General features: G+C 35.1%; 2 protein-coding genes across 11 annotated transcripts; one reads left to right on the top strand and one right to left on the bottom strand.

Annotated features, from left to right (window-relative positions):
• The first annotated feature begins 104 nt into the window (after positions 1-104).
• On the top strand, positions 105-9,837 carry LOC143350264 (mitochondrial glutamate carrier 1). Of its 6 annotated transcripts, none has more exons than XR_013081076.1 (9): positions 105-373; positions 2,422-2,485; positions 2,754-2,888; positions 4,032-4,181; positions 4,267-4,403; positions 4,501-4,686; positions 4,763-4,913; positions 5,065-5,311; positions 5,659-6,965. XR_013081076.1 is itself a non-coding variant. In XM_076782235.1 (8 exons), exons 2-8 carry the CDS (start codon positions 2,448-2,450, stop codon positions 5,201-5,203), a joined length of 936 nt encoding a protein of 311 aa, XP_076638350.1. In that variant the 5' UTR covers positions 106-373; positions 2,422-2,447; the 3' UTR covers positions 5,204-6,965. The 6 variants fall into 6 exon arrangements, 4 of the variants coding, with proteins under 4 accessions (XP_076638350.1, XP_076638351.1, XP_076638352.1 ...); XR_013081075.1 differs by lacking the exon at positions 5,659-6,965 and adding an exon at positions 9,700-9,837 and having other exon boundaries at positions 106-373; XM_076782235.1 differs by having other exon boundaries at positions 106-373; positions 5,065-6,965.
• Pyd (zonula occludens-like protein polychaetoid) lies at positions 7,069-19,888 on the bottom strand. 5 transcript variants are annotated; one of them, XR_013081074.1, is made up of 18 exons: positions 19,736-19,888; positions 14,729-14,898; positions 14,420-14,622; positions 13,904-14,335; positions 13,726-13,786; positions 13,475-13,625; positions 13,217-13,368; positions 12,835-13,129; positions 12,557-12,728; positions 12,261-12,486; positions 12,015-12,189; positions 9,712-9,921; positions 9,253-9,594; positions 8,900-9,135; positions 7,966-8,155; positions 7,605-7,847; positions 7,432-7,524; positions 7,069-7,331 (listed from the first exon to the last, which is right to left on the bottom strand). XR_013081074.1 is itself a non-coding variant. In XM_076782232.1 (18 exons), exons 1-18 carry the CDS (start codon positions 19,886-19,888, stop codon positions 7,309-7,311), a joined length of 3,537 nt encoding a protein of 1,178 aa, XP_076638347.1. In that variant the 3' UTR covers positions 7,069-7,308. The 5 variants fall into 5 exon arrangements, 4 of the variants coding, with proteins under 4 accessions (XP_076638347.1, XP_076638345.1, XP_076638346.1 ...); XM_076782232.1 differs by having other exon boundaries at positions 7,432-7,534; XM_076782230.1 differs by having other exon boundaries at positions 7,432-7,847.
• Positions 19,889-20,598: the final 710 nt, after the last annotated feature.

Raw genomic sequence — 20,598 nt, 5'->3', positions numbered from 1 at the left:
TTATATTCGTGTCCACGTACTTCGTTACCCTGCATGGGACTAGGGGTCTTTTACAGTTAGGGAACTAACAATATGGCGGCACGCTAAAGAGGGGGCATCGTCTCTCTCTTTCTTTTACCCTCTCGTTTCTAAAGGCTATCGCGATTGGTGTGTAGTTTGTGACGTAGTGAACGACGATTCTACTCGTGGACGGTGTCGAGTTCTCTTTTTTCGGTTTAGATACTCAGTGTAACTGAAATTCCTAAAGAATCATGCTAGTCAGATTGGCTGTGAGAGATTGAACTTTTATTTTCATCCTTATCATCTATTTCGATGCTGAGAACTGCTTTTCGTCAACGGAACATCGTAAGCGACTACTCTCCACTTTCGATCGGTGAGTATCAGCGAATATGTCTTCTGCTGAATTTCCGGTCGACTGTCATTCCAAAATATCAATCAACTGTCTCGGAAGTTAAACTTCAGTGTTTGCTAATAGTATTTACTTTGTCGAAACATTTTCCGCACTTTCGATCCTCTTCTTGAATGCGAATATCAATCGATACAATTTTCTTAATATACAATTGTTTTGCGATTCAATTGAAGAATTCAATTGTAGGATTCGTGATTGTCAGTTGTTTATAATTGAAAAGCCTGTCTTTATCAATCGTTATCGATTGAAAGCAATTGGCAATTATTGAAATGCATTGTCAGGGGTTTCAGATTGTTAGACCTAACCTTTGGAGCATATATTCTTTCTCTCAAGTTGCCTAACTTATTTTATTGGTATTATATCTCACATATTCTGCATTGTTGCTAATAACCTTGTAACCTTCGTCTTTTTATTCGTTCAATTATATTTGAATATTTCACCGTTAAACTATTTGCACGTTTCATTATTTATTTATGGATTCCATTAAATACTCAATTATTTATTTGTTTATCAATATTTATGCACTAACGTACGCATATAGTATGTTATTTGTATTTATTCACGATAGTTTATTATAATATTCTCATCAGTATTTGAAACGTATTCCTATTTTGCAAATTCTTGAAGTATCATTTTCTCTGTAATTTTATTTAGATTTTCCGATAACCTTCAGTTGATTTTAATATTTACAGTTTGCAAAGATCACTGTAACACGCAAATCTTGTTATATACACTTTAATTCGTTACGTAATATTTCCGCAATTTTTGTTCGTTATATTAAGCATTGAGATCGTAAAACAGTTTGAATTTGTAGCAATTCAAAATTATGTAAAAATAAATAAAACGAGCATCAAACATTTCTTTTCTAAACGAATGGAAATTTTAAATAATTTGAAATTCAGATTAGCAAAACGTAACACGTAATTGGTAAGGACCAACAGTTTGAAACTTAATACTAAATAAAAAAATTGGTTAAACAGAAATTCCGCAGAATTTCATACAAGGTTTGAAACGTGAAACCATTATAATTTTGTTGACCAAGTTACCATCGCAAGTAGGTCAAATACAACACGCGACAATTATCAACTAAATAGTTGCACTGTTTATTACATGCTGTGTATTTCGTGTGTAATTATACATATATTTATTCCTTCCTGCTGGTACATAGAAATTTCGTTAATTCGTCTAGTAATTCATTGAATACTAAGGCGGTTTACGAACGAACTCGTTGAAGACGAAAGCATACTTTTAAAACAGATCGATCGATATGTCTCCCGAAATTCTTCGTATTTTATTACATAAAAAATTGCCGAAGACGCGTAAAAATGAATTATTGTAGTAGAAAGATGTTTGAATGTTTTCAACGTTTGATATAAGCCAACGCCAAAAGAGTTTGCTGGAAGCTTCGGTTTTCGTAAGAAATCGATGATGTGTTCAGGCCATATTGCACTTACAGAGGAAACAGGAGCACGAATGTTGCCAGAATGACAAGAATCGTTTATATTATTGTGTACATAAGATACATATGTATAGAGTAGAATGTCGATTAACTGGAATATTGATCTCAGAAAAATGTATTACGTAATTGTAACTGTGTTAAACGACACGAATTATCTCTGTTTTTTAAACGTTGGATATGTTTATTTTCTGTCCAGATCGATCGATAATACGAAAATTCGTTTATCGGGAATATCTCCTCTATCTAGCTTAAATTATTGACATAATTACGTTCTTATCTACGATAAAAGGTATTCTATACACCTTCGTGTTTTCGCTCGGTGCTTATGTCACGCAATTGGCACAGCAAACAAGACTATGAAAACAAACGACATTATCTTATAATTTAATTTTCGCCTTTTATTTTTAACCGTCGCGAGTAGAAAATCATTCACACAGTATAATTATCTTGCAAAGTACGTATGGTAGAAGAAACATATTTATCAGTACGTATTATAGGTAGGTTGTATTATTAACAGTATGTGCATATATAATAAAATATAATTTCACAATAGGGAGGAAGTTTTAAACTCTAGTTTCAATGGAAAAGAACAGCGTGAAAGCTTCGGAACAATTTAAGTAAGTGAAATACGTTTTGAATTAGAATTCCAATTAATAAGTACCTATCGTCCTTCCACGAGAAGAAGGCAACAGCCAATCAGCGGACTGCAGAAAAAGTGGGGATGTAAACACGTTGTGCCTTCTTCTTGTGGAAGAACAATACATTACGACGTTCAGGATAATGATTTGATTTATATTTAATTAATGCAACTACGGTACATATATCTACGACGAGCGATACAGACAATCGCTAATCGATCTTCATTGTAAATTATTTTCATTGTAGACTTTTACCAAAAATTATAAATGGCGGGATCGCAGGTATTATCGGGGTGTCTGTCGTATTCCCACTGGACTTGGTTAAAACACGATTACAGAATCAAGTTATCGGGCCCAATGGCGAACAAATGTACAAATCTATGTGAGTAACTTGTATACGATACGACGAACTACATAAAATATTTTTTTTCAGATGTTGTTGCAAATTTGAGAAATATAGTGTTGTCTGTTGAGTTGCAGCGATTTCTACCTGTAGAGTTGCAGTAAAATTAGCCCTAAACACGACCAGTTCCTGGAACTGCCGACTCGGACTATGTCTTGGCGTTTATCTTCGACGTACGACCGTCGGTGTCAAGTTAATAACGAATCATGGAAGCAGAAACGTAAAATTTCTATATTTTCTCCTTCATCCTACGAAAATAATTAACTAATTTTAAGTTAAACGAAGCGTATGTGCTTGGTCGAGGGGTAAAGGAAGATGTCCGACGACCAAACGTAACCGTGTCTCATTCGTTTTCACTGTTCGATACAGGTTTTGTATATTAAATTTAACTTTTTCTAAATCAAATTCACCTTTCTGCAATTTGGGTTGCAAAACTTTTGTTCACTTTTATGGTTTATCACTTGCTATTACCGTTCCGCACATTTTTTTCTCTTAGGCGAGCGAGTCGATGGGATGAGAGTAACTGAATTTTGTTTCCCTACCTCTTTAGTTGCAGGCACTGGGTATCAGAGTTGGACAGTAATTAATTATTTTGTAATTATTTTTGTAATTGATTTAATTTTTCAATATATTACTTAAACAAATGCATTTTTTTTTACCAATCCGTTTTTACTATTTTTGCTTCGAGGGTAGATTTCACCTCTTCAACATGGACGATGGCAAATATTTTTGGTTACTTTGCCACTATGTAAAAATTCATAAAAATCGGCGATTGATACTTCGGTTATATTAGTTTACAAGAACTAACAGAGTAATATAAACACATCTTGTCTTAATCATATTGTATTATAAGTACCAATGAAATAATTATTGAGTTGAACTCACATAGGATCGCGAAGTTCGATGATTATATTCGCTAAATACGATTACTGATTATTCGGTGATTATATTCATTTATCTACCATTGGCTTGGCTACGCGGTAATCGTAATTGTTAATCGTTAATCAGTTTACGTTTTGTCCAACACTGTTGAATACCGATTGTACTGCAACTTAACAGACACCACTGTACGTTGGATAAGTTCACGATCGTGAAACATAAATGAGTACAATGCACTTTCAGGCTTGATTGTTTCATGAAAACTCGAAAAGCGGAGGGCTATTTCGGCATGTACAAAGGATCTGCTGTAAATATTCTTCTAATCACTCCTGAGAAAGCAATCAAACTCACTGCCAACGATACTTTCCGACATTATCTATCTACGGGCCCTGGGTATGTTAATTTTTATCTATATTAAATGTTATTTCGCGTTTCTCGTATTTGGTTGTTATTTAGTTTAACGTTGAATGACTTTCAGACAGAAATTGCCAATTGCACGCGAAATGCTTGCCGGTGGTCTAGCGGGAGCATGTCAAATTATTGTCACGACACCGATGGAACTGCTTAAAATTCAAATGCAGGATGCCGGAAGAGTAGCGGCAGCAGCAAAGAAAGGTGATTAGATTTTGTAAAATTTATATTTTTCCTGAAGGAAAGATTACGCATATAGAAAACGATTTTTAATCGACTTTAAACAAATATCTTATTGCAGCTGGAAAAACTGTGACAAAGGTGTCAGCCTTGTCTCTGACGAAAGAGCTTCTTCGGAAAAGAGGTATTTTGGGACTCTACCAAGGCATGGGTGCAACAGCACTTAGAGACGTCACATTTTCTGTTATATACTTCCCGCTGTTCGCTAGATTGAATGATATTGGACCGAAGAGAGAAGACGGCTCTTGTAAGTATGTTTACAATGAAAAATATATTTAAAGTTTAACACGTTTTTTAAAATGCACCTTTATTTTTACGATCAGCCGTGTTTTGGTGTTCATTCTTGGCTGGCTGTGCGGCTGGTTCTACGGCTGCGCTGTTGGTCAATCCATTCGATGTAATCAAAACTAGATTGCAAGTAATCAAGAAAGCTCCCGACGAACCAACATATAATGGCGTGTTTGACTGTATAAGGTATGCACCAATGTATCAAAAATACATATTTGTTTAGAACGAACCATTAGAGATGTACGGATATCTGACATTTTGGATTTGAATCGGACGGACTCGATCGATGATTTATAGGAGGACTTAAAATTTATAAAAAGAAATTATGTTCTTGCAGTAAAACGTTGAAGAACGAGGGACCGACGGCATTCTTCAAAGGCGGTGCGTGTAGAATGATCGTCATAGCGCCCCTTTTCGGGATCGCACAAACTGTTTACTACCTCGGCGTCGCGGAGATGCTTCTAGGCCTTAAATGAACATCGCCCACCACTCCTCTCTGCCGTCTTGAATACTCTGGGATTAAACTGACAATAACTGGCGTATTATAGATGTATTTTCGCTTAGTACGATTCGCTAGTTGTCCAGTAAGTGAATTATTTTTTTCTTCTTTTTTTGTATAATCATAGAACTTTGATTATCAGCATTAGACAATCTAATTAAAGATACAATTTTTTATGAATTATTATTTTGAATTTTTTTTATACAAACACTAATTTTTAAACGTATATTTGCTGAAAATATAAACATTCTTTTGTTTTCTTTTTTTTTTTTTCCTTTCGGCTTCTCAGACTCTGTTGTGCAATAAATGAAATAAAAAAAGTCGAAACCTTTGCATGTAGTATGAATTTTATTAAGTAATAATATTTAGTAGTATTTAAATACTAATACAATTTCAACTGTTTTAAATGAAATTATGTTTTATTTTCTGTAGTTTTATGATTGTTAAATCTGGATAATCAAGGTTCATCTGTTCCATATATGGGGTAAATCAACGTTGATAATAATGACGTTGAATCTGATATAGTATTATAATTCAATGAAGGTATAAAACCCATGATTTTCGACCATGTTCGCCTATTTTCATCATCGAACTAGTATCGTAAGTCGTGGATTTTATTTGTTCCGTCGTACTGCCTTTTACATAAATTAGCTTTTCCAGAACCAGTGTTTCCAGTTTATTTGTTTAATTTCTTTTTTTAATACCGATTAAAGTAAAAAGCTTTGTCAACTTAAGGAGATTAATTTTCTTATAGAGTTAATGAGGTTTTAATTAAGGTCTAAATCAAACTAGTTGTTTATGCGTATTTATTTCAGGCTTGCCTACAAGTAAAGGAAGTAAACCTAATAAATGAAACTATAACCTATTACATATCTAAATATAAATTTTTGCGAAAAAATTGATTAGTAAATAGTTTCGTTTGTATTTTTATTTTTACAAATACTTTTTAACAATATGTATTATATTAGAAATATACTTTTGGAAACACTGGTTTAGCATATCGTGATAACAGGAGCTTACATTTTGTAAGATTGTAGTTGTTTTTCTGATTCTAGTTGATTTAGTTATCAGGAATTACTATAACGGTAAGAATCAAACGATTCAGAATAACTCTTAATTGACATGATTAATAACAAACGGCAATAAAATATAAACAGTCCATTAATTAAAAATTTTTCTACGTTAATTTCGATATATGTTTTATTAACGTAATTAATTATAGGATTATTTTAAACATATATATAAAGTATTGAAAAAGTAAACATTGTATTTTTGAAAATGATCTGTTTCCAGTATTATTAAATTTATACCGCTGAATTTACCTAAATTTTTAGATGTTTTCAAAGAATCCTTTTTAAAGTATTTTGAATTTCTTTTAAGTATTTATCTAGTCTAAAAATATTGTCATTTAAGAATTAAATTATAGGTAAAACAATTTTTTAAAAATATCATAACAATTAAGAGTTAAACTGTTCTTCTTCCTTGTTTCCTTCCTAGAGAATATTGTGGGGAGTTCTAGAAAATTTCCAAAGTGGAAATTCACTGTCAATTTTAATCTAGGTTCTCCAAAAATTGTAACAGAAATATTAATGTTATTAATGTATATTAATGTTATACAAAAGTAAATCTGCCCAATTAAAATCTTGACTTATTCTTAATAAATATTCCTATGACATCTCGTGTTTGTATATAAAAAATTGTTTAACAAAACTTTAATCCGATATTCCGCGTCAAAATATTTGTTGGAAGGTGGATTTATTATTATTATTTTTTATAATAGAAAGTTATTAGAGAGAAAGAGAGTGAAAGAGAATATTTATTCAACAATTATTTCTGCAAAACTGTGTTATATGTTTCTTTTTTATTAAAATCATATGTACAAAGTCAGTGAAAAAAAAAACTGAAAGGATTCAATTTTCTATTGCTTTATTGAACCCTGCTTAAACAAAATTTCCTTTTCAGAATTTCTATTATTTATCGTTTTTAAATTTTATTAAGGCACTCGAATCTTTATACCTTCAAAATGTTCGTCTGAAGTTAATACGATTAATTTCTCCGTTTATTTTTTCCCCCGATAATAAACTACAAATCTTTGTGCACGTTAACTGCAATAATCAGAACAATTTCATTAATAAACTGTTGTAGGAAATATTTTTAATTATTTAATATGCGAATGTTGTTCTAAAACAAGAAAATCATTCTCACCTCGCGTTATAATGGTGCACAGGTTTGCGATAAAGTTCGAAGGCACTTCCTCTTTGTTCTCTACTTCCAGCGAGATCCAGTCCACTCGGTTCTCTGTTGTGCCCTGGACTCGTTGGGAAACTTTGTGCAGGAGCGTTATGACCATTGTTTACAACATATCCATTATGACTTACGTTATTCCTGTTGTGCGAGAGACCGAGGCTCAACTGACTGGCACTATTACTGTGACTATGTGCCGCTGATATTGGTGGGCTACAATGTGCATGCGTGTGACTCAAACTGTGATTGTGTGCAGGCGTGGAAAGGTGACTCAAATTATGGTGAGAATTTCCAAGATTTGAATCATGACGATTTGGAGGTGGAATATTGTAGTAGTACTGGCCACTATTACGCTGAACGTTGTTATTACCTTCTACCTGAAAGAAAAACACAATTTTTGCTTGAATTTTTCCATTTTTTAGAATTGATTCTTATCGAAATACCCATCATGAAAATAATTCTATTCTATACAAAAAAAAAAGAAATCATACTTACATGAGAAGTAGCAATGGAGTAACTCTTTGAATGTTGATGGGTATTACTTCCATCGTTTCCATTATTTTCTTGTTGTGTCAAATTCGTTTGCGGCGGTCTGTAGTTTTTTGGTTTTGGAGGTGGTATCGGTTTGTACGATCCTCCAGGTTTGTTTTGAGGAAGTGTTATCGACTTGTAATCAGTTGTGCGGCTACAATATATAAAGCAAAATATTCTAGCATACAAGGGTACAATGGGATGTTGGATAAATAATATTGGAAAATGCTCAGCTTATAAAATGAATCGTTTAGTACGCAAAACATACACAAGCTATATAATAAAATAAAGAAATTGAAGCTAGGAAAAACAATAAAAGACAGTAATTTTGGTTGGTATAAATTACGTAAAAGAACAGAAAAAATGAGATTCTTCATTAAAATTAATTTCGTAACAAAATTTACTTTTATTAGTAAATTGCAGTGGATAAATGTGCGCGTCTAACTATGATGCATCCATTGTACATTTTATAATTCTTTTACAAGTGAGATTTTCAAAAATATTATCACGTGCAAAAGCGTACATGCACTTGTATATTAGCGCTAGGTGAAATAACACAAATTTTAACAGAACAGGACTTTTAAACTAATGTATCACGACTAGAAATATAAATTCTACAAGCCCTTCTCAATGGTCGTGGTTTCCGCGCCATCACTCTAAAGAGAAAGAAAAAGATTGACAGAGGGAAAGATTAGACATTTTTAGTAACATTTAAATTGTTTCGTGCTTAGAATTTAAGATTGTCTGTATAATGATACTGGAAAACATAATGATTAATTATTGTGTAAGACATGGAAAGTATTTCTCTTTTTGTTATGCATACATTTTTGTTATATCACATTCTAAATGCAACAATGAAAAATTAATCAAACTTTTTCTTTGCTAGTAAAAGAAATACCTATATTTGGCGTAATCGGTTCGTGTTTGTGGATCGTGACTCGGTATCGGTTGTGCTGTTGATCTGGTAAATCTATATGGATCGTGCGATCGTGTTGGTCCACTGCTGCTTTTTAAATCATCGGGAACATTAGGACCCAATCGACCGGTCGACGTACTTAGTCCCGGTGCTCCATAATTAGTATTTCCATTTGTGTTATTATAGGAATCGTAAGAGGACATACTGTCGTAGCTCCCCTATGTATGCAAAATAAAGCAAGATCATAATAATGAAGTAAACGATTCGTAATCACGAAATCAATTACTCTACATATTTAGTTTGAATGCTACAAACAAATATTGAACAATTCTTACCGCTTTTGGTTGAGCTCTTTCAAGGGACGATGTGGCATTGGCTTTATGAGGTGTGGCATTTATATAATTTGCAACATCCAATACTGAATCCGTTTTATTTAGTAATCGTTCTTGAGCAGATCTTCCGATCGTGTTCCGTCCCGACTGATTGTTTGGCTTTGCATTACGATCCACTCGCGGAGGTAAATCGGGAGGACTGTGATGAGACGATCTCGGTTCGAACGAGCCACCGAGATATTCTGGAGAGCCAGACTGATTACTAACTTGTCCCGATAACGAGAATCCGTACTTTCCATCTCCCATTCCTCCTTGCGATCTCCTTTTTGGTTGCTCGAAGGATTGCTAGAGAAAAAGATACGAATCGAGAATCTTATAGAAAATAATATACATGTAGAAAATTAAGATCTTTTAACTAATTACAATATAATTATTATGTTTGTGTGACAGTTGTGTATTTACCTGATAAGTGGTCGAATATGGTGGTGGTGCAGCAATGTCGTCTTGCGTTGCGATACTTGGATCGGAGCTACTTTTCAATCTAGACGGTGCACCCAGAGCACCTGGTAAAGCTGGTGCCGGACTGAGTTCCAAGTCACTCTCCGGGGAGGAAGCATAGGAGAGGCGAGAAGTCATCGGGAATAGGAAGTCATCCGAGAGTGCTTCTTCCGGCTATCATCGCAGGACACAGAGGACAACACATTACAGAGGTTTATGCTCTGTTATCCCTTTCAAACCTTTCTTCTTTTCATTCGTTAACATATATTTTGAGAATCCAGTAATGCACAGTTAACTTTCATAAGATGTGGGACTTGACAGTGAAAATTAAGCAAGGTAGCGTATTTCTTTGTAGAACTGAATTCGAATGTTGGTTGACAAAGAAAGAGTTATAACAGGAGGAAGCGAGATAGATAGAACTCTTCAAATGGAGTTACAACTTATATTTGAAACATTCTTTTATGCAACAAATAATTTGCAAGAATATTGAGTCCCCTTCCTTTTTGACTGGGTCCAGTTTTGTTGAGTTCAGGATGCTAAATGGAAGGAATTTGTGGAGATGAATCATGGAAAGTTAATTGTGCATTACTGTATTCTTATATCCTCCAATTACTTTCTGATTTGGAATAGTGAAATGTTCTATAATTACTCAGCTCTGGCGACTTCACATGTAAAAATCAGAACAAAACATACCATCAAACATTCTGTTAGTCTTGCAAGAAGATGCAGGATGAATGATAAAATAAATTCCTAGAAAATTAATTTAATTAGATGATTTTATTGATTATACGTGTATTATCTATTATGATAATTTAGTCACCTACATATCGTCACTTTTTAATGTTACCTAAATACTCCACTTTTTTACATGTTTTTAATTCTGTAATAAGTTCTTATTCAAAGACAATAATTTTATACTTTCAGAAACGACTATGAAATGAAACATTGTTAAAAATGTGTTAATCATGTTTCTTCGTGAAATTACGAATTAGATTTGTTTTCTCCTCGTGATTCTCCCATTTAGTGTGTTCCTAATAATACGACTTGATATTTATTTCAAAATAATCTTATTAAAAAATATAAAATAATAAATTTTCTTCGACAAATTTTCAGAATATTTATAATATATTACGTGTATTGTGCAGTAATTTCGTTTTAACTTATGATTTAATACAACAAAGCTATGAAATGTGGTCATGCAAATTGAATTTAGTGTAAAACACAAGGTGTCTCGAAAATCTTAGTAGATAATAATACGTAATTTTAAAATAGAACTTGCTTGTTATAATTTGTCGATAAATTAAATTTCTAAATATTTATAAATCTGTAATTTACCAATAGCGATAAGTGAACTCTATAATATTTGGACCATTAAAGTATGTTTAAAATCTTTGGTCTTTTTAAAATGGCGTAAAGATTTAAACTACTATCCGGTTACAAAAAGTTGATAATCAAGACACCTGATTAGGGAAAAGTAGGATTCAAATATAGCCGAAAAATTGCTCACGGACAACGTCAGAAGTTAGAGACGGATAAGAAGGTAAAGAAAATAATTTGTCCGTGTGATAAGTGTTATTTTCGTTCACATCATGAAATGCAGTTTCCTTTGAAATCGGAGGTACTGGAGGTGGAGGTAAATCACGAGGGTCATCGGACGAATGACATAGCTCCCACGTCATTTGTCGACCATATGACGGCTATAATAAATTATTACAAAATAATTTCACTTTATCTCTAGAGAACTTTTATTCTGAATAACTGTTACAAAAGACCTAAATTTCGGACTACACCAGCTCTCAGATAAGTTCTGTAACCGTTATTTTTTAGATTCTATGCAGAGATTAATTAACGAATATTTGCTATTCTCAACGGTCAGATTAGATGATGATTATTTTTCCAAGATATTGGCAAAGAAATAATAATAAATATGAAACACCGACAGTCGAATTATTCAATAATATATCTATTGATCTACAACATAATGTAATTTTAAGAGATCCAGTGATTGAAGACATTAAGAAGTACAGTTTGAAACAATTATTTCCGGTACTTTTTCAAGCCCTGTTTCCGAGCGAACGGAATTTTTCAACATACCCCAGTTTAAACATTCTCAAAAAGTTTAACTCAAATTAACGTCTATATATTTCGTTCAATTTTCCTGAGGTTTTGAACCCCAATGATTTGCAAAAAAAAGTTAACTTGGAGTGCAAAACCTCTATCCATTGCATGTGGAAACTATTTTCAAAGAGATTAAAATATATTGTTACCTTGGTTTGACTCATCCACAGTAATCCCTGTTGCTGTCGATCGATTAGTTCTCTTAATTTTCGGTACCAGGCTTCCGGTGTTGTCAGCGTAATCACCGCGCTAAAAATATGGCCCCAAATTTTATCTAGTTTCTGACACTGTTCCAAAAGTTTTTTACTGCTTTTATGTGCCGATCTAAAACAAGAACAATATTCTTCATAGACGGAAATTTACAATAAAAGAAAATTTCTTCTATAGAAACGTACTTTGGAATTCCAGCTCGCATTTCCTTGATAATTTGCTTTGTTTCGGCTTTCAGAAAAATAACTATAGGGTAAAACTGGGCATAGTTCAATCGGTCTACAGCGTTTGGAGTAATATCCAGTAATGCGTGCTTTCCCCGATCCATTACTTCTCTAATGGCACTCAGTCGGATAATACCTGACGATTTTGTATTCTTTCCAACGCTATCGTCTAGTTGGTTTTCCATTTCTATAAAGAAAATAAGTTTCTTTAGAACGTTTCAAATTAACATCAATATAGATTGAAACTTTCCACTTACGCGGAGATGTGAACTTATCGGGGAAATCCTTTAAAAGTTTTTCCCTGGCTAGATCTGCAACTGGTCCAAAAAGTACAACTGGTCTAACGAAACCTGGATGCCTTAAAATAACTCTTTCGTAAGCAGGAAATTTGCTAACACTATCAGAAAATACTACGTCGTCCCAGTGATCCTAAAAACGCATGAATAATAGTTAGTTAACAAATGTAACTGCGTCCTTTTTTAGGGTAATTAAATTTACTTCCGTTATTAATAAAAATTAAATACAATAAACTTACTCTTCCAAGAGATTTCGAACGTCTATGGCTGCTTCTTCTTCTCCTAAAAAAGCTACCTCTGCTTTCGTTAGCACTCTGTTCCTTCTTCGTCGCATTGAATTGAGCAGTTGCTAGTTCCTCGGCTCGCGCTTTATTCGGAATAATTCCTTTCTGTACTTCTTGATTGTTCCTACCAATACGGAAAACTTGCCAAGAACCAACAACACCATTGTGTAGTGTGTCCACCACGTGAAATACGTCCCCACTACGAAAGCTCATTTCACTCTTTTGCGGTTGCTCGTAATGGAAGTGAGTCCTGTAATGTTTCAACAAAGTTTCTCGTTGTTAAATGTTCGCTAATTCGATCCATATTTATCTTATAAAATCATAAATTAATACATACTTTATGTGAAAAGAATCACCCTTTCCGGAAGCCACCACTTGGTCGTATTCTTGTCGACGATGTTGAACAATTAAATCGATCTGTTCTTGTAAACTAAGCAAGAAAAGAACGGCTTCTTCTCTCGTTACTCCCTTCATATCCATATCATTTATCTGAATTGTAACATTATAATACAAACAATTAGACAACTTTACAGAGTATTGTTTTCAAAATAAATTTTTTCTTATTTTAAGGAGAACTTAAGATAGTGAATTGTACCTTGAGAATTTTATCTCCAGGTTGCAAGCCCTGAAGAGATGCTGGACTACCTGCTTGAACAGCAGTTACAAAAACACCAGTTTCGTTTCCACCACTTAAGCGAACACCTACTGACCCTTCTTTTTGGAAAGTTATAAATCGAGGATCTGGCCTGGAAAAATAAGTTAATAAATGTTATAAAATATTCGTTTTCTTCTTGTAGTCAGCAGCTGTAAAAGTTATAAATATTCGATCGAAAAAATATTACTTACATCGGAAGTTTATTCCGAGATAAATCCTCATCGTACAGTTGTCTTCTTGTGCTATAATAATCTGAAAAAAACGATATTAACGGGGTTTTCCGTTGATAATGATAATATTAATATCAACTTTAGTTTACATTAGGTTACATTCATTTTGTAAAGAAATATACATCCTAAAATTATATACCTTCTGGTCTAGGAGGCGGTGGCCTGGGAGGATCAACTGTAGGTGTTGCAGGGAGATCCAACTGACTAAGAGAAACGTCCATCAAAGGACCTCTAGTTCGGCCTCTGGGAACAAGATTGCTTTTGTCCTCTATCGGCTGTCTCGTCGGAGGTGGAACATACAAGTTCTGGCTACTGTAACTTGTTGTTCCAGAGAGGTACTCCCCAGTTTCGCTCTTCATTTGTTGTTGAACGTGGCAACACGAATTGTCTCGAGTTACCACAATAGATAATCTGTCCTTGCATTGGTCCATCAATTTCTTGGCTTCCTTTAGACTCATATTGTCTGTAGCCACGCTGCCAATTCGAGTTAAAACATCCCCTGGTTTTACGCCCGTGTTCTCACGAGTTACTTCTTTCACATAGAGACGGAAACCGAGAACAATTCCGAAATCTAAAGGAAAACAAATTCATTTTGGCATTAAATTAAAAAGAAGTTTCTGTTCTAAATATTGCCGATGGAATACGCTCTGCTCACCATCTTTTTTATTGTTTCTCGTGAGAGTCAGTCGATGACTCTGGAAAGTAGGGTTTCCTAGAATACCGGAAGAATTTGATGCGGCTCTGCGTTTGACGACCAACAGAACCGTTGACCCAGAATCTCTGAGGACGCGAATTGCAGCCCCATAATCGGCACCCTCTAACGATATTCCATTCGCTGATATTATCCGATCGTTCACTCTAATTAACAGACAGGGACACTTTAATACTATCTCATCTTTCCATCAACTGATTCGACTGATTGAAGTATTTTCTTTTTTATGAAACACCCTGTACGTTGTCTTACTGTAATTTTCCTTCGGCAGGTCCAGCCTTTAAGACATCAGAAATGGCAATAGCGGGATCACCGTTTGTGAAATGGGGATTATCTCTGCCACCGGAAACAGCGATCCCGAATCCGTAACCGGGAACTCTGGTAACTGTGACATGATGGACCTCCCATCCCCTGTCTCCGTTCTGAAAAATAATTGAAACAGATGAGAAATTTGTTTTGATAAAAGTAGATCAACGGATTACACTGGTCATCTTTCTATTTATTTTTATGTATAGCAAGGTAGGAAATAATTCATTTATTTAATTTAAATACAGTTTATTCAATTCGAATAGCAGGAAATTGATTATTTAGGTGAAAAATACACGTGTATTTACCGTTGACGAGTGTTATTATTGAATAGCGAATGGAACATCAATCTTTTATTTCGATCGTCACGCGGCGACGAATTATATACTTGTACGTTCCAGATACATACCTACGAAATGTCTTATTTTTCTATTAAAGTCGCGAGGAATCTAGTTCTCGGCGAACTGATGGAAGGAATTCGAGGAAACAAACGGAACAAGTACCTAATTGGATGAAAATTCTAGGGATTCTCGTTAAGCGGATTCTTCTTCTGCTTAACAAATACTTCACTCGAACCCCATCCAGGATTATATTTTAGTTTATAATTCATCTAAGTTTATCTGAATCAGGGCTTAAAAAGGTTCTGAAAATAATTGTTTCAAACCGTTATATAAAAGTTCTGGTCGAAACTGTTACAAAGAACCTAAACTTATAGCAACTTTCAAGCCTTGATCTGGATGTTTTAACTTATACTAATGGTTAGTCATCGAACGGGTCACATAGGTATGCCAATTTTGATCCTTTTTTATTAAGAAGATATTTTACAATTGCAATCATAACGATGACCACAGCCACGGTAAAAACGAAGGTGGGAGAAATTTCAGAAAATATTAGAAACAACAAAATAAATACCGATGTAACTTGAATTTTTTTTTATTCGGTTTTACGTTAAAATTTATTTTTATATTTGTAAAAGACCAATAGCGTTACATTCAGTTTATGATTTCGTTTGTTTACGCAAAATTTGTTAGTTCGCACCTGTGCATCGGTTCCACCGGAAGTGTTGTGAAGATTACTGCTGTGTGTCGTTGAAGATGAATTCGGTGGATTTCCCGAATTTCCGACACCCACATTGTTGTCGTTTCTATCCATTCTCGCGTATTGGAAAACCTCGTCTTGAAAATTCGACGTTTTCCCCGTTTTAACGTGTTTGCAGTAACATTTTTGTTATTTGCACGCCTTTTCCCCTTTTATTAAGACGAACGTTGTTTATATTGCAAAATTTCCAAGAATTTTCTTTCATTTAATTTGTGTTCATACGAATTAGTCCGGTAAATAATTAATATTATCGATATTGATAAAAGTATCGTACTGTTTTGTATCAAAAATCAGAATCGCTTAAAAATTTTCCAAAATTCTTTTCTCGACGATTTTTTCGTTCAAAACATTCTTTTTTGAAATTCTCCTTTTTTCTGGGCCTTTGGAGATCTAGTCTAATAATCTTTAAACTTACGGATACTCTTCACGTGTCTGATACTTTTCTTCTTTTTCCTTTCTTACAAAAAATTCTTTTCTGTAAAATCTCCATGTGTTGTCCCGCAATAGAAATTCTCATCTTCTTTCTTCAACATTTTCTCGCCGAATGAATTCTATTTTATTTTAATGCCTTCCTTTAAATTGTTTTGGAACTTTTCCTGTTTAAATACGCTATTACGTCTACTCTTAACGCAAACTGGTCATTTTGAAAATATCGTACAATGTATACAATTAATGTATTGCTATGGCTGCTAGAAAAATGAGACGGATGAACGTTGGCAGTGTTTTCCGGCGCATAGGCGTCGCAAACGACGACGTAGGAGCGATCAAACCCACGTGCATTCCAGATGCATCCAACGTTTTTTTTTTTTTCTCTTTCTTTTATTCTATTATACTTCTATCTACGTACCATTCCGGGATAATCTATTCTATAAAATTGCATGACCTCGTTTCCGCTGAGAGAGTTTTCCCAATCGCGTTGCAATTTAACGCGATGCGCGCAACACCGTGGAGAATTCAAAGCAACACACAGTTATGGAATTCCATTTTCCTTTCGAGTGATCAGACCTTCACTTTCCTCGTCGTTCTAATTCCATGTTTTACGCTTGGCGTTTTTCTACGTTGATCTTGAATATTTCGTTCAATCGCGATCAATACTAATTTCAGTCTCTTTCTCTCTTTGCCTTTTATACGCCGCGAAAGTTCTCTTCTATTGAGGATCGTTTCGGTCCGTTCGGAATGTTCTATTTAATTCCACTGCATAACAGTTTTCCATTCTCATTACGTATTATTAATTTAAACAAAAGAATTGCACAATCGTTAAGTAAGGATTTCTCGTAACTTTACGATAAACGACCTATTAATTTTTCGTTATTCGCATGTTACAATCGTACGAACTTATACTTCCGTCCTTTTACAATTTTTCTTTTTGATTCGGAGCTTCAATGTTGGTCAAAGAAGCTGTTGCATTTACCTAGCTTTTTCACGCGTTTGTTGAGTAGTGTTTTACCAGTAGCCATTCTCTCCTAGCATATAATGCTGTAAATTTACAAAATCATGCGTCAAGAGATCACGTATGTTTTTTTACACAGATAGAGCAACAATTAAAAAGAATTTCGATCTGAACCAGTAATTATTTTTCGCATTTTATTCGATTTTATATCCGTAGAATGTAAACAAAAATCTTTCGTTCAACGTTCGAACGTTTGTTCTTTATTGTTCGAATAGTACAAACAGTATGAAAAATTTATTTGTCGAAGGTTCTAATTTTCTTTCATGGCTCGCCACTTGTTGCGCAGAAATGCACGGGTTCTATTCTATCGCTCGAACATCCATTTTCCAAACTCGATCTGGATCTACAAGGACAAGTTCGAACCACTATAAACACATTGTATACTTGGCAAGTGGAGAGAAACTTCGGGTGAAAAGTAATCTCGCTCCGCTCGAAAAATCATTACCACGTTGTCAGCGGGGAACAAATTCCAATGGTCCGAGTCACCCTCGGCCAATGCAAAGAACAACTGTGAGAAAATGCTTTCAGAAGCCAGGGAAGCACCGTAACTTCCGCATCGTTCAACGAAAAGCCTGAAGTTATTCTTTCAACGATCGCAAATAATTTAAAATATTCAAAGATTTATTTACTACAAGCTTTGAACTTCGGTAGTTCTTCCTACATGAAAATCGAATATTCTCTGTTTCAGGATAACATGAAAATAATTACTGTTCAAGATTCGTTAATACCGATTTAATAAAATACAAAGAAACAGAAAAAACGAACTGTACCAAGGAAAGTAAAACTTCACAGTTCGTTTCCCCGTCTCGAGCACGATAAATTTTATAATGAAACGATTCATACAAACGGGAAACATTTACATGTGTTCGTGCAAAGAAAAGCCATCGAACTCTGCATCCTTGCATCGGATCGTGAAAGAAAGGAAGCACGAAAAATCTTTTATCGAAGGAAGGGACTGGAGACGTGTAACGTTGAAAAATTAAAATAGAAAACGTCTCACGTGATCGTGAATAGGAGAGCAAATAAATCCTATAGCGTTCGGAATAGAAAATCCACGGTCCACGTATCGAAATTCCAAACGGCACAGGCACAACGTTTTAACACCATCCACGAACTTTTGAGATCCACAATGAGAAACTTTGGCACTGTATGCTCGATCACTTGGTCCGCGATCCACGCACTTGAAACCGACACGAAACGCACGATAAAAATTGATAAAAGTGCAAGGTTACACGCATCGGAAAGTCGAGAAATTCTCTTTCCCCGAAGATCGGCGCATAGCTCCAAGCGTGGCTTGGCCGCGGCAGGCAGCAGGTCGACGCAAATCGGATGAGAAACGGGCTTGGTGGCTGCGGGGAAGAGTACAGAGGCTTGTTCGAGTGAACGTGTCGCGAGGAGTGGGAAATGGTGGGGACTGTGGACCTGCGCAAGGGGGCCTGGGGGGAGCGGTAGGGGACCGTCCAGCATGCGCGTGCTTGCGCACCGGTTTTCGGCTTCGCTAGTGATGGGCCCGATCTCGAGCCGTGAAGTAGGGATTCGTAATGCGATAGAATCACGTTGGTATTTCTCGTTACTTTAAAGCTATTATTTATTATTTGTCTGTACCTTTTATAACACTTATGCATCGTGATCTAACCGATCACGATTTAAACATTGGTGTGTTTATTACACTCGCAGGCAGTCTGCGAAGGAAAAAGAAACCATACCACGTGCAGTGTTCTGCACGCTAGAGTAGAATAATAAACTTGGCGATAAAATCAAAATATAAACAAACGAAAATCTATCTTCTAGTTTTAGATATCCTCCCTTTTAACACGGTCTTGTTTTAGTATGATTTGAAAATTGGGAAAATCTAATGCGGTTCGAGATTTAGAGATACCCCCGTTCGTTAAATTGTACTTTATGTCGTGATTATTCGTAGAAAAGTATTCTTAATTTTATTCCGTGGTTGCACTTGTTCCGAATTGCGTGAAATGAATGCCGTGTGCTACCTGCGAATCTATGAGAAAATTAGAATAAAGGACACAAAAGACTGGTACCTGAGCTACGCCGACACATTCCAGCTGCTCGAGAGGTGTGTCATATTCTAGTCAAAGTGGCGCTTTTCTTTGTGTGCGTCTTCAGCGATGGCTTTGAGTCACGAATTTACTTACAATAGCATTTTCGTCGTAAAAGTCCCGATAAATTTGAAAATTAATTTTCAGTAAAACTTATCGATCGCAAATAATATCATACTAAACTAAAAATTATTAACAGCATATACGTATCCCGTCACGATTTTAGAAATCCATCGTCCCTTTATTCTTCGTTAGAAATATTTTGGTGTTTCAGATTTACATTTTTCTTATTTTGTTCGTTTAATGTTACTCGTTTACCTTCGTTTCCTTTTCAAATGGGTTGCTTACCCTATGCTTCCGTTTATGTCTCTTGGATTGGCTCCCACCCAAAAGAAAGTTGTCGCGCGGTACGTGGCTCCTCTTTCTCAGTAAATCTTTCTTTGAGTCGCGTTCCTTTCTTTTTCTTTTCCCGTTGTGGAAGAATTTCCCGAATATTTTCATGGTTCTGATCCAATCTCTCCTTTATCAACGAATCGATATAGAAACGCCTGTAGATCAGGCGTTGATAGAATTAGAAAATATTACCAATTCGAAGACATTTATTTGTATAGAATAGCACCAAATTTTATTCGATCAAAAACTTTTGGTAATTATTTACAATAACGTCGATCTCGACGACGTATAATTTATTCTACGTATTTTACGCGTATTAGAGTAATTTTTCACCGAGTGTAGTTGCAATTCTTAAAAGACGAAAGCTATACTTACGAGGTCTCAATCACAGGTATACTGTTGTGGTTTCCACCGCAAAAGGTTTCTAAATTCACTCGAATTTTTCTACTTTCAAACATTCACATCGAGACACACCGTATCACGATAATATTTAATGATAAAAATCACTTACTAAGTCGTGTTTGAACCATTTACCGAGGTGGAAGCGTGAGCTTGAAACACTTTGAACGTCGATCCACGATAGTGCAAAGTGAACAGAAGAACCATTCGAAATGTGGGCGGCTTCGCAGCGTAACTTATCACGGCGGGTGTTACTGATACGGGATGAGCCGATGAAATATCTACGTAATTCTTTGTCAACTCCGGAAGAAAGATCGATCTATCGACCCACCGAAGCCCCAGAATCACGACCTGGCTTCGTATTCATTGTATTTCGACGCATTTCCCTTCGCTTCCGTCTCTACTTTGAATGAGTAACG

The sequence above is a fragment of the Colletes latitarsis genome, chromosome 14, assembly GCF_051014445.1.
Source record: "Colletes latitarsis isolate SP2378_abdomen chromosome 14, iyColLati1, whole genome shotgun sequence".
In the NCBI taxonomy this organism is placed as follows: domain Eukaryota; kingdom Metazoa; phylum Arthropoda; class Insecta; order Hymenoptera; family Colletidae; genus Colletes; species Colletes latitarsis.
This window is presented reverse-complemented; position numbering and strand designations above follow the sequence as displayed.

Excerpts from the sequence above, each read along its gene's own strand:
- Pyd (XM_076782230.1), bottom strand. The coding sequence starts at position 19,888 with ATGAAAATATTCGGGAAATTCTTCCACAACGGGAAAAGAAAAAGAAAG. Across the intron at positions 14,336-14,419 it reads GAGAAACAATAAAAAAGATG|ATTTCGGAATTGTTCTCGGT; the intron begins GTGAGCAGAGCG and ends GTTTTCCTTTAG. Across the intron at positions 13,787-13,903 it reads ACCGCCTCCTAGACCAGAAG|ATTATTATAGCACAAGAAGA; the intron begins GTATATAATTTT and ends CGTTTTTTTCAG.
- LOC143350264 (XM_076782235.1), top strand. The coding sequence starts at position 2,448 with ATGGAAAAGAACAGCGTGAAAGCTTCGGAACAATTTAA. Across the intron at positions 4,182-4,266 it reads TATCTATCTACGGGCCCTGG|ACAGAAATTGCCAATTGCAC; the intron begins GTATGTTAATTT and ends AATGACTTTCAG. Across the intron at positions 4,404-4,500 it reads AGCGGCAGCAGCAAAGAAAG|CTGGAAAAACTGTGACAAAG; the intron begins GTGATTAGATTT and ends ATCTTATTGCAG.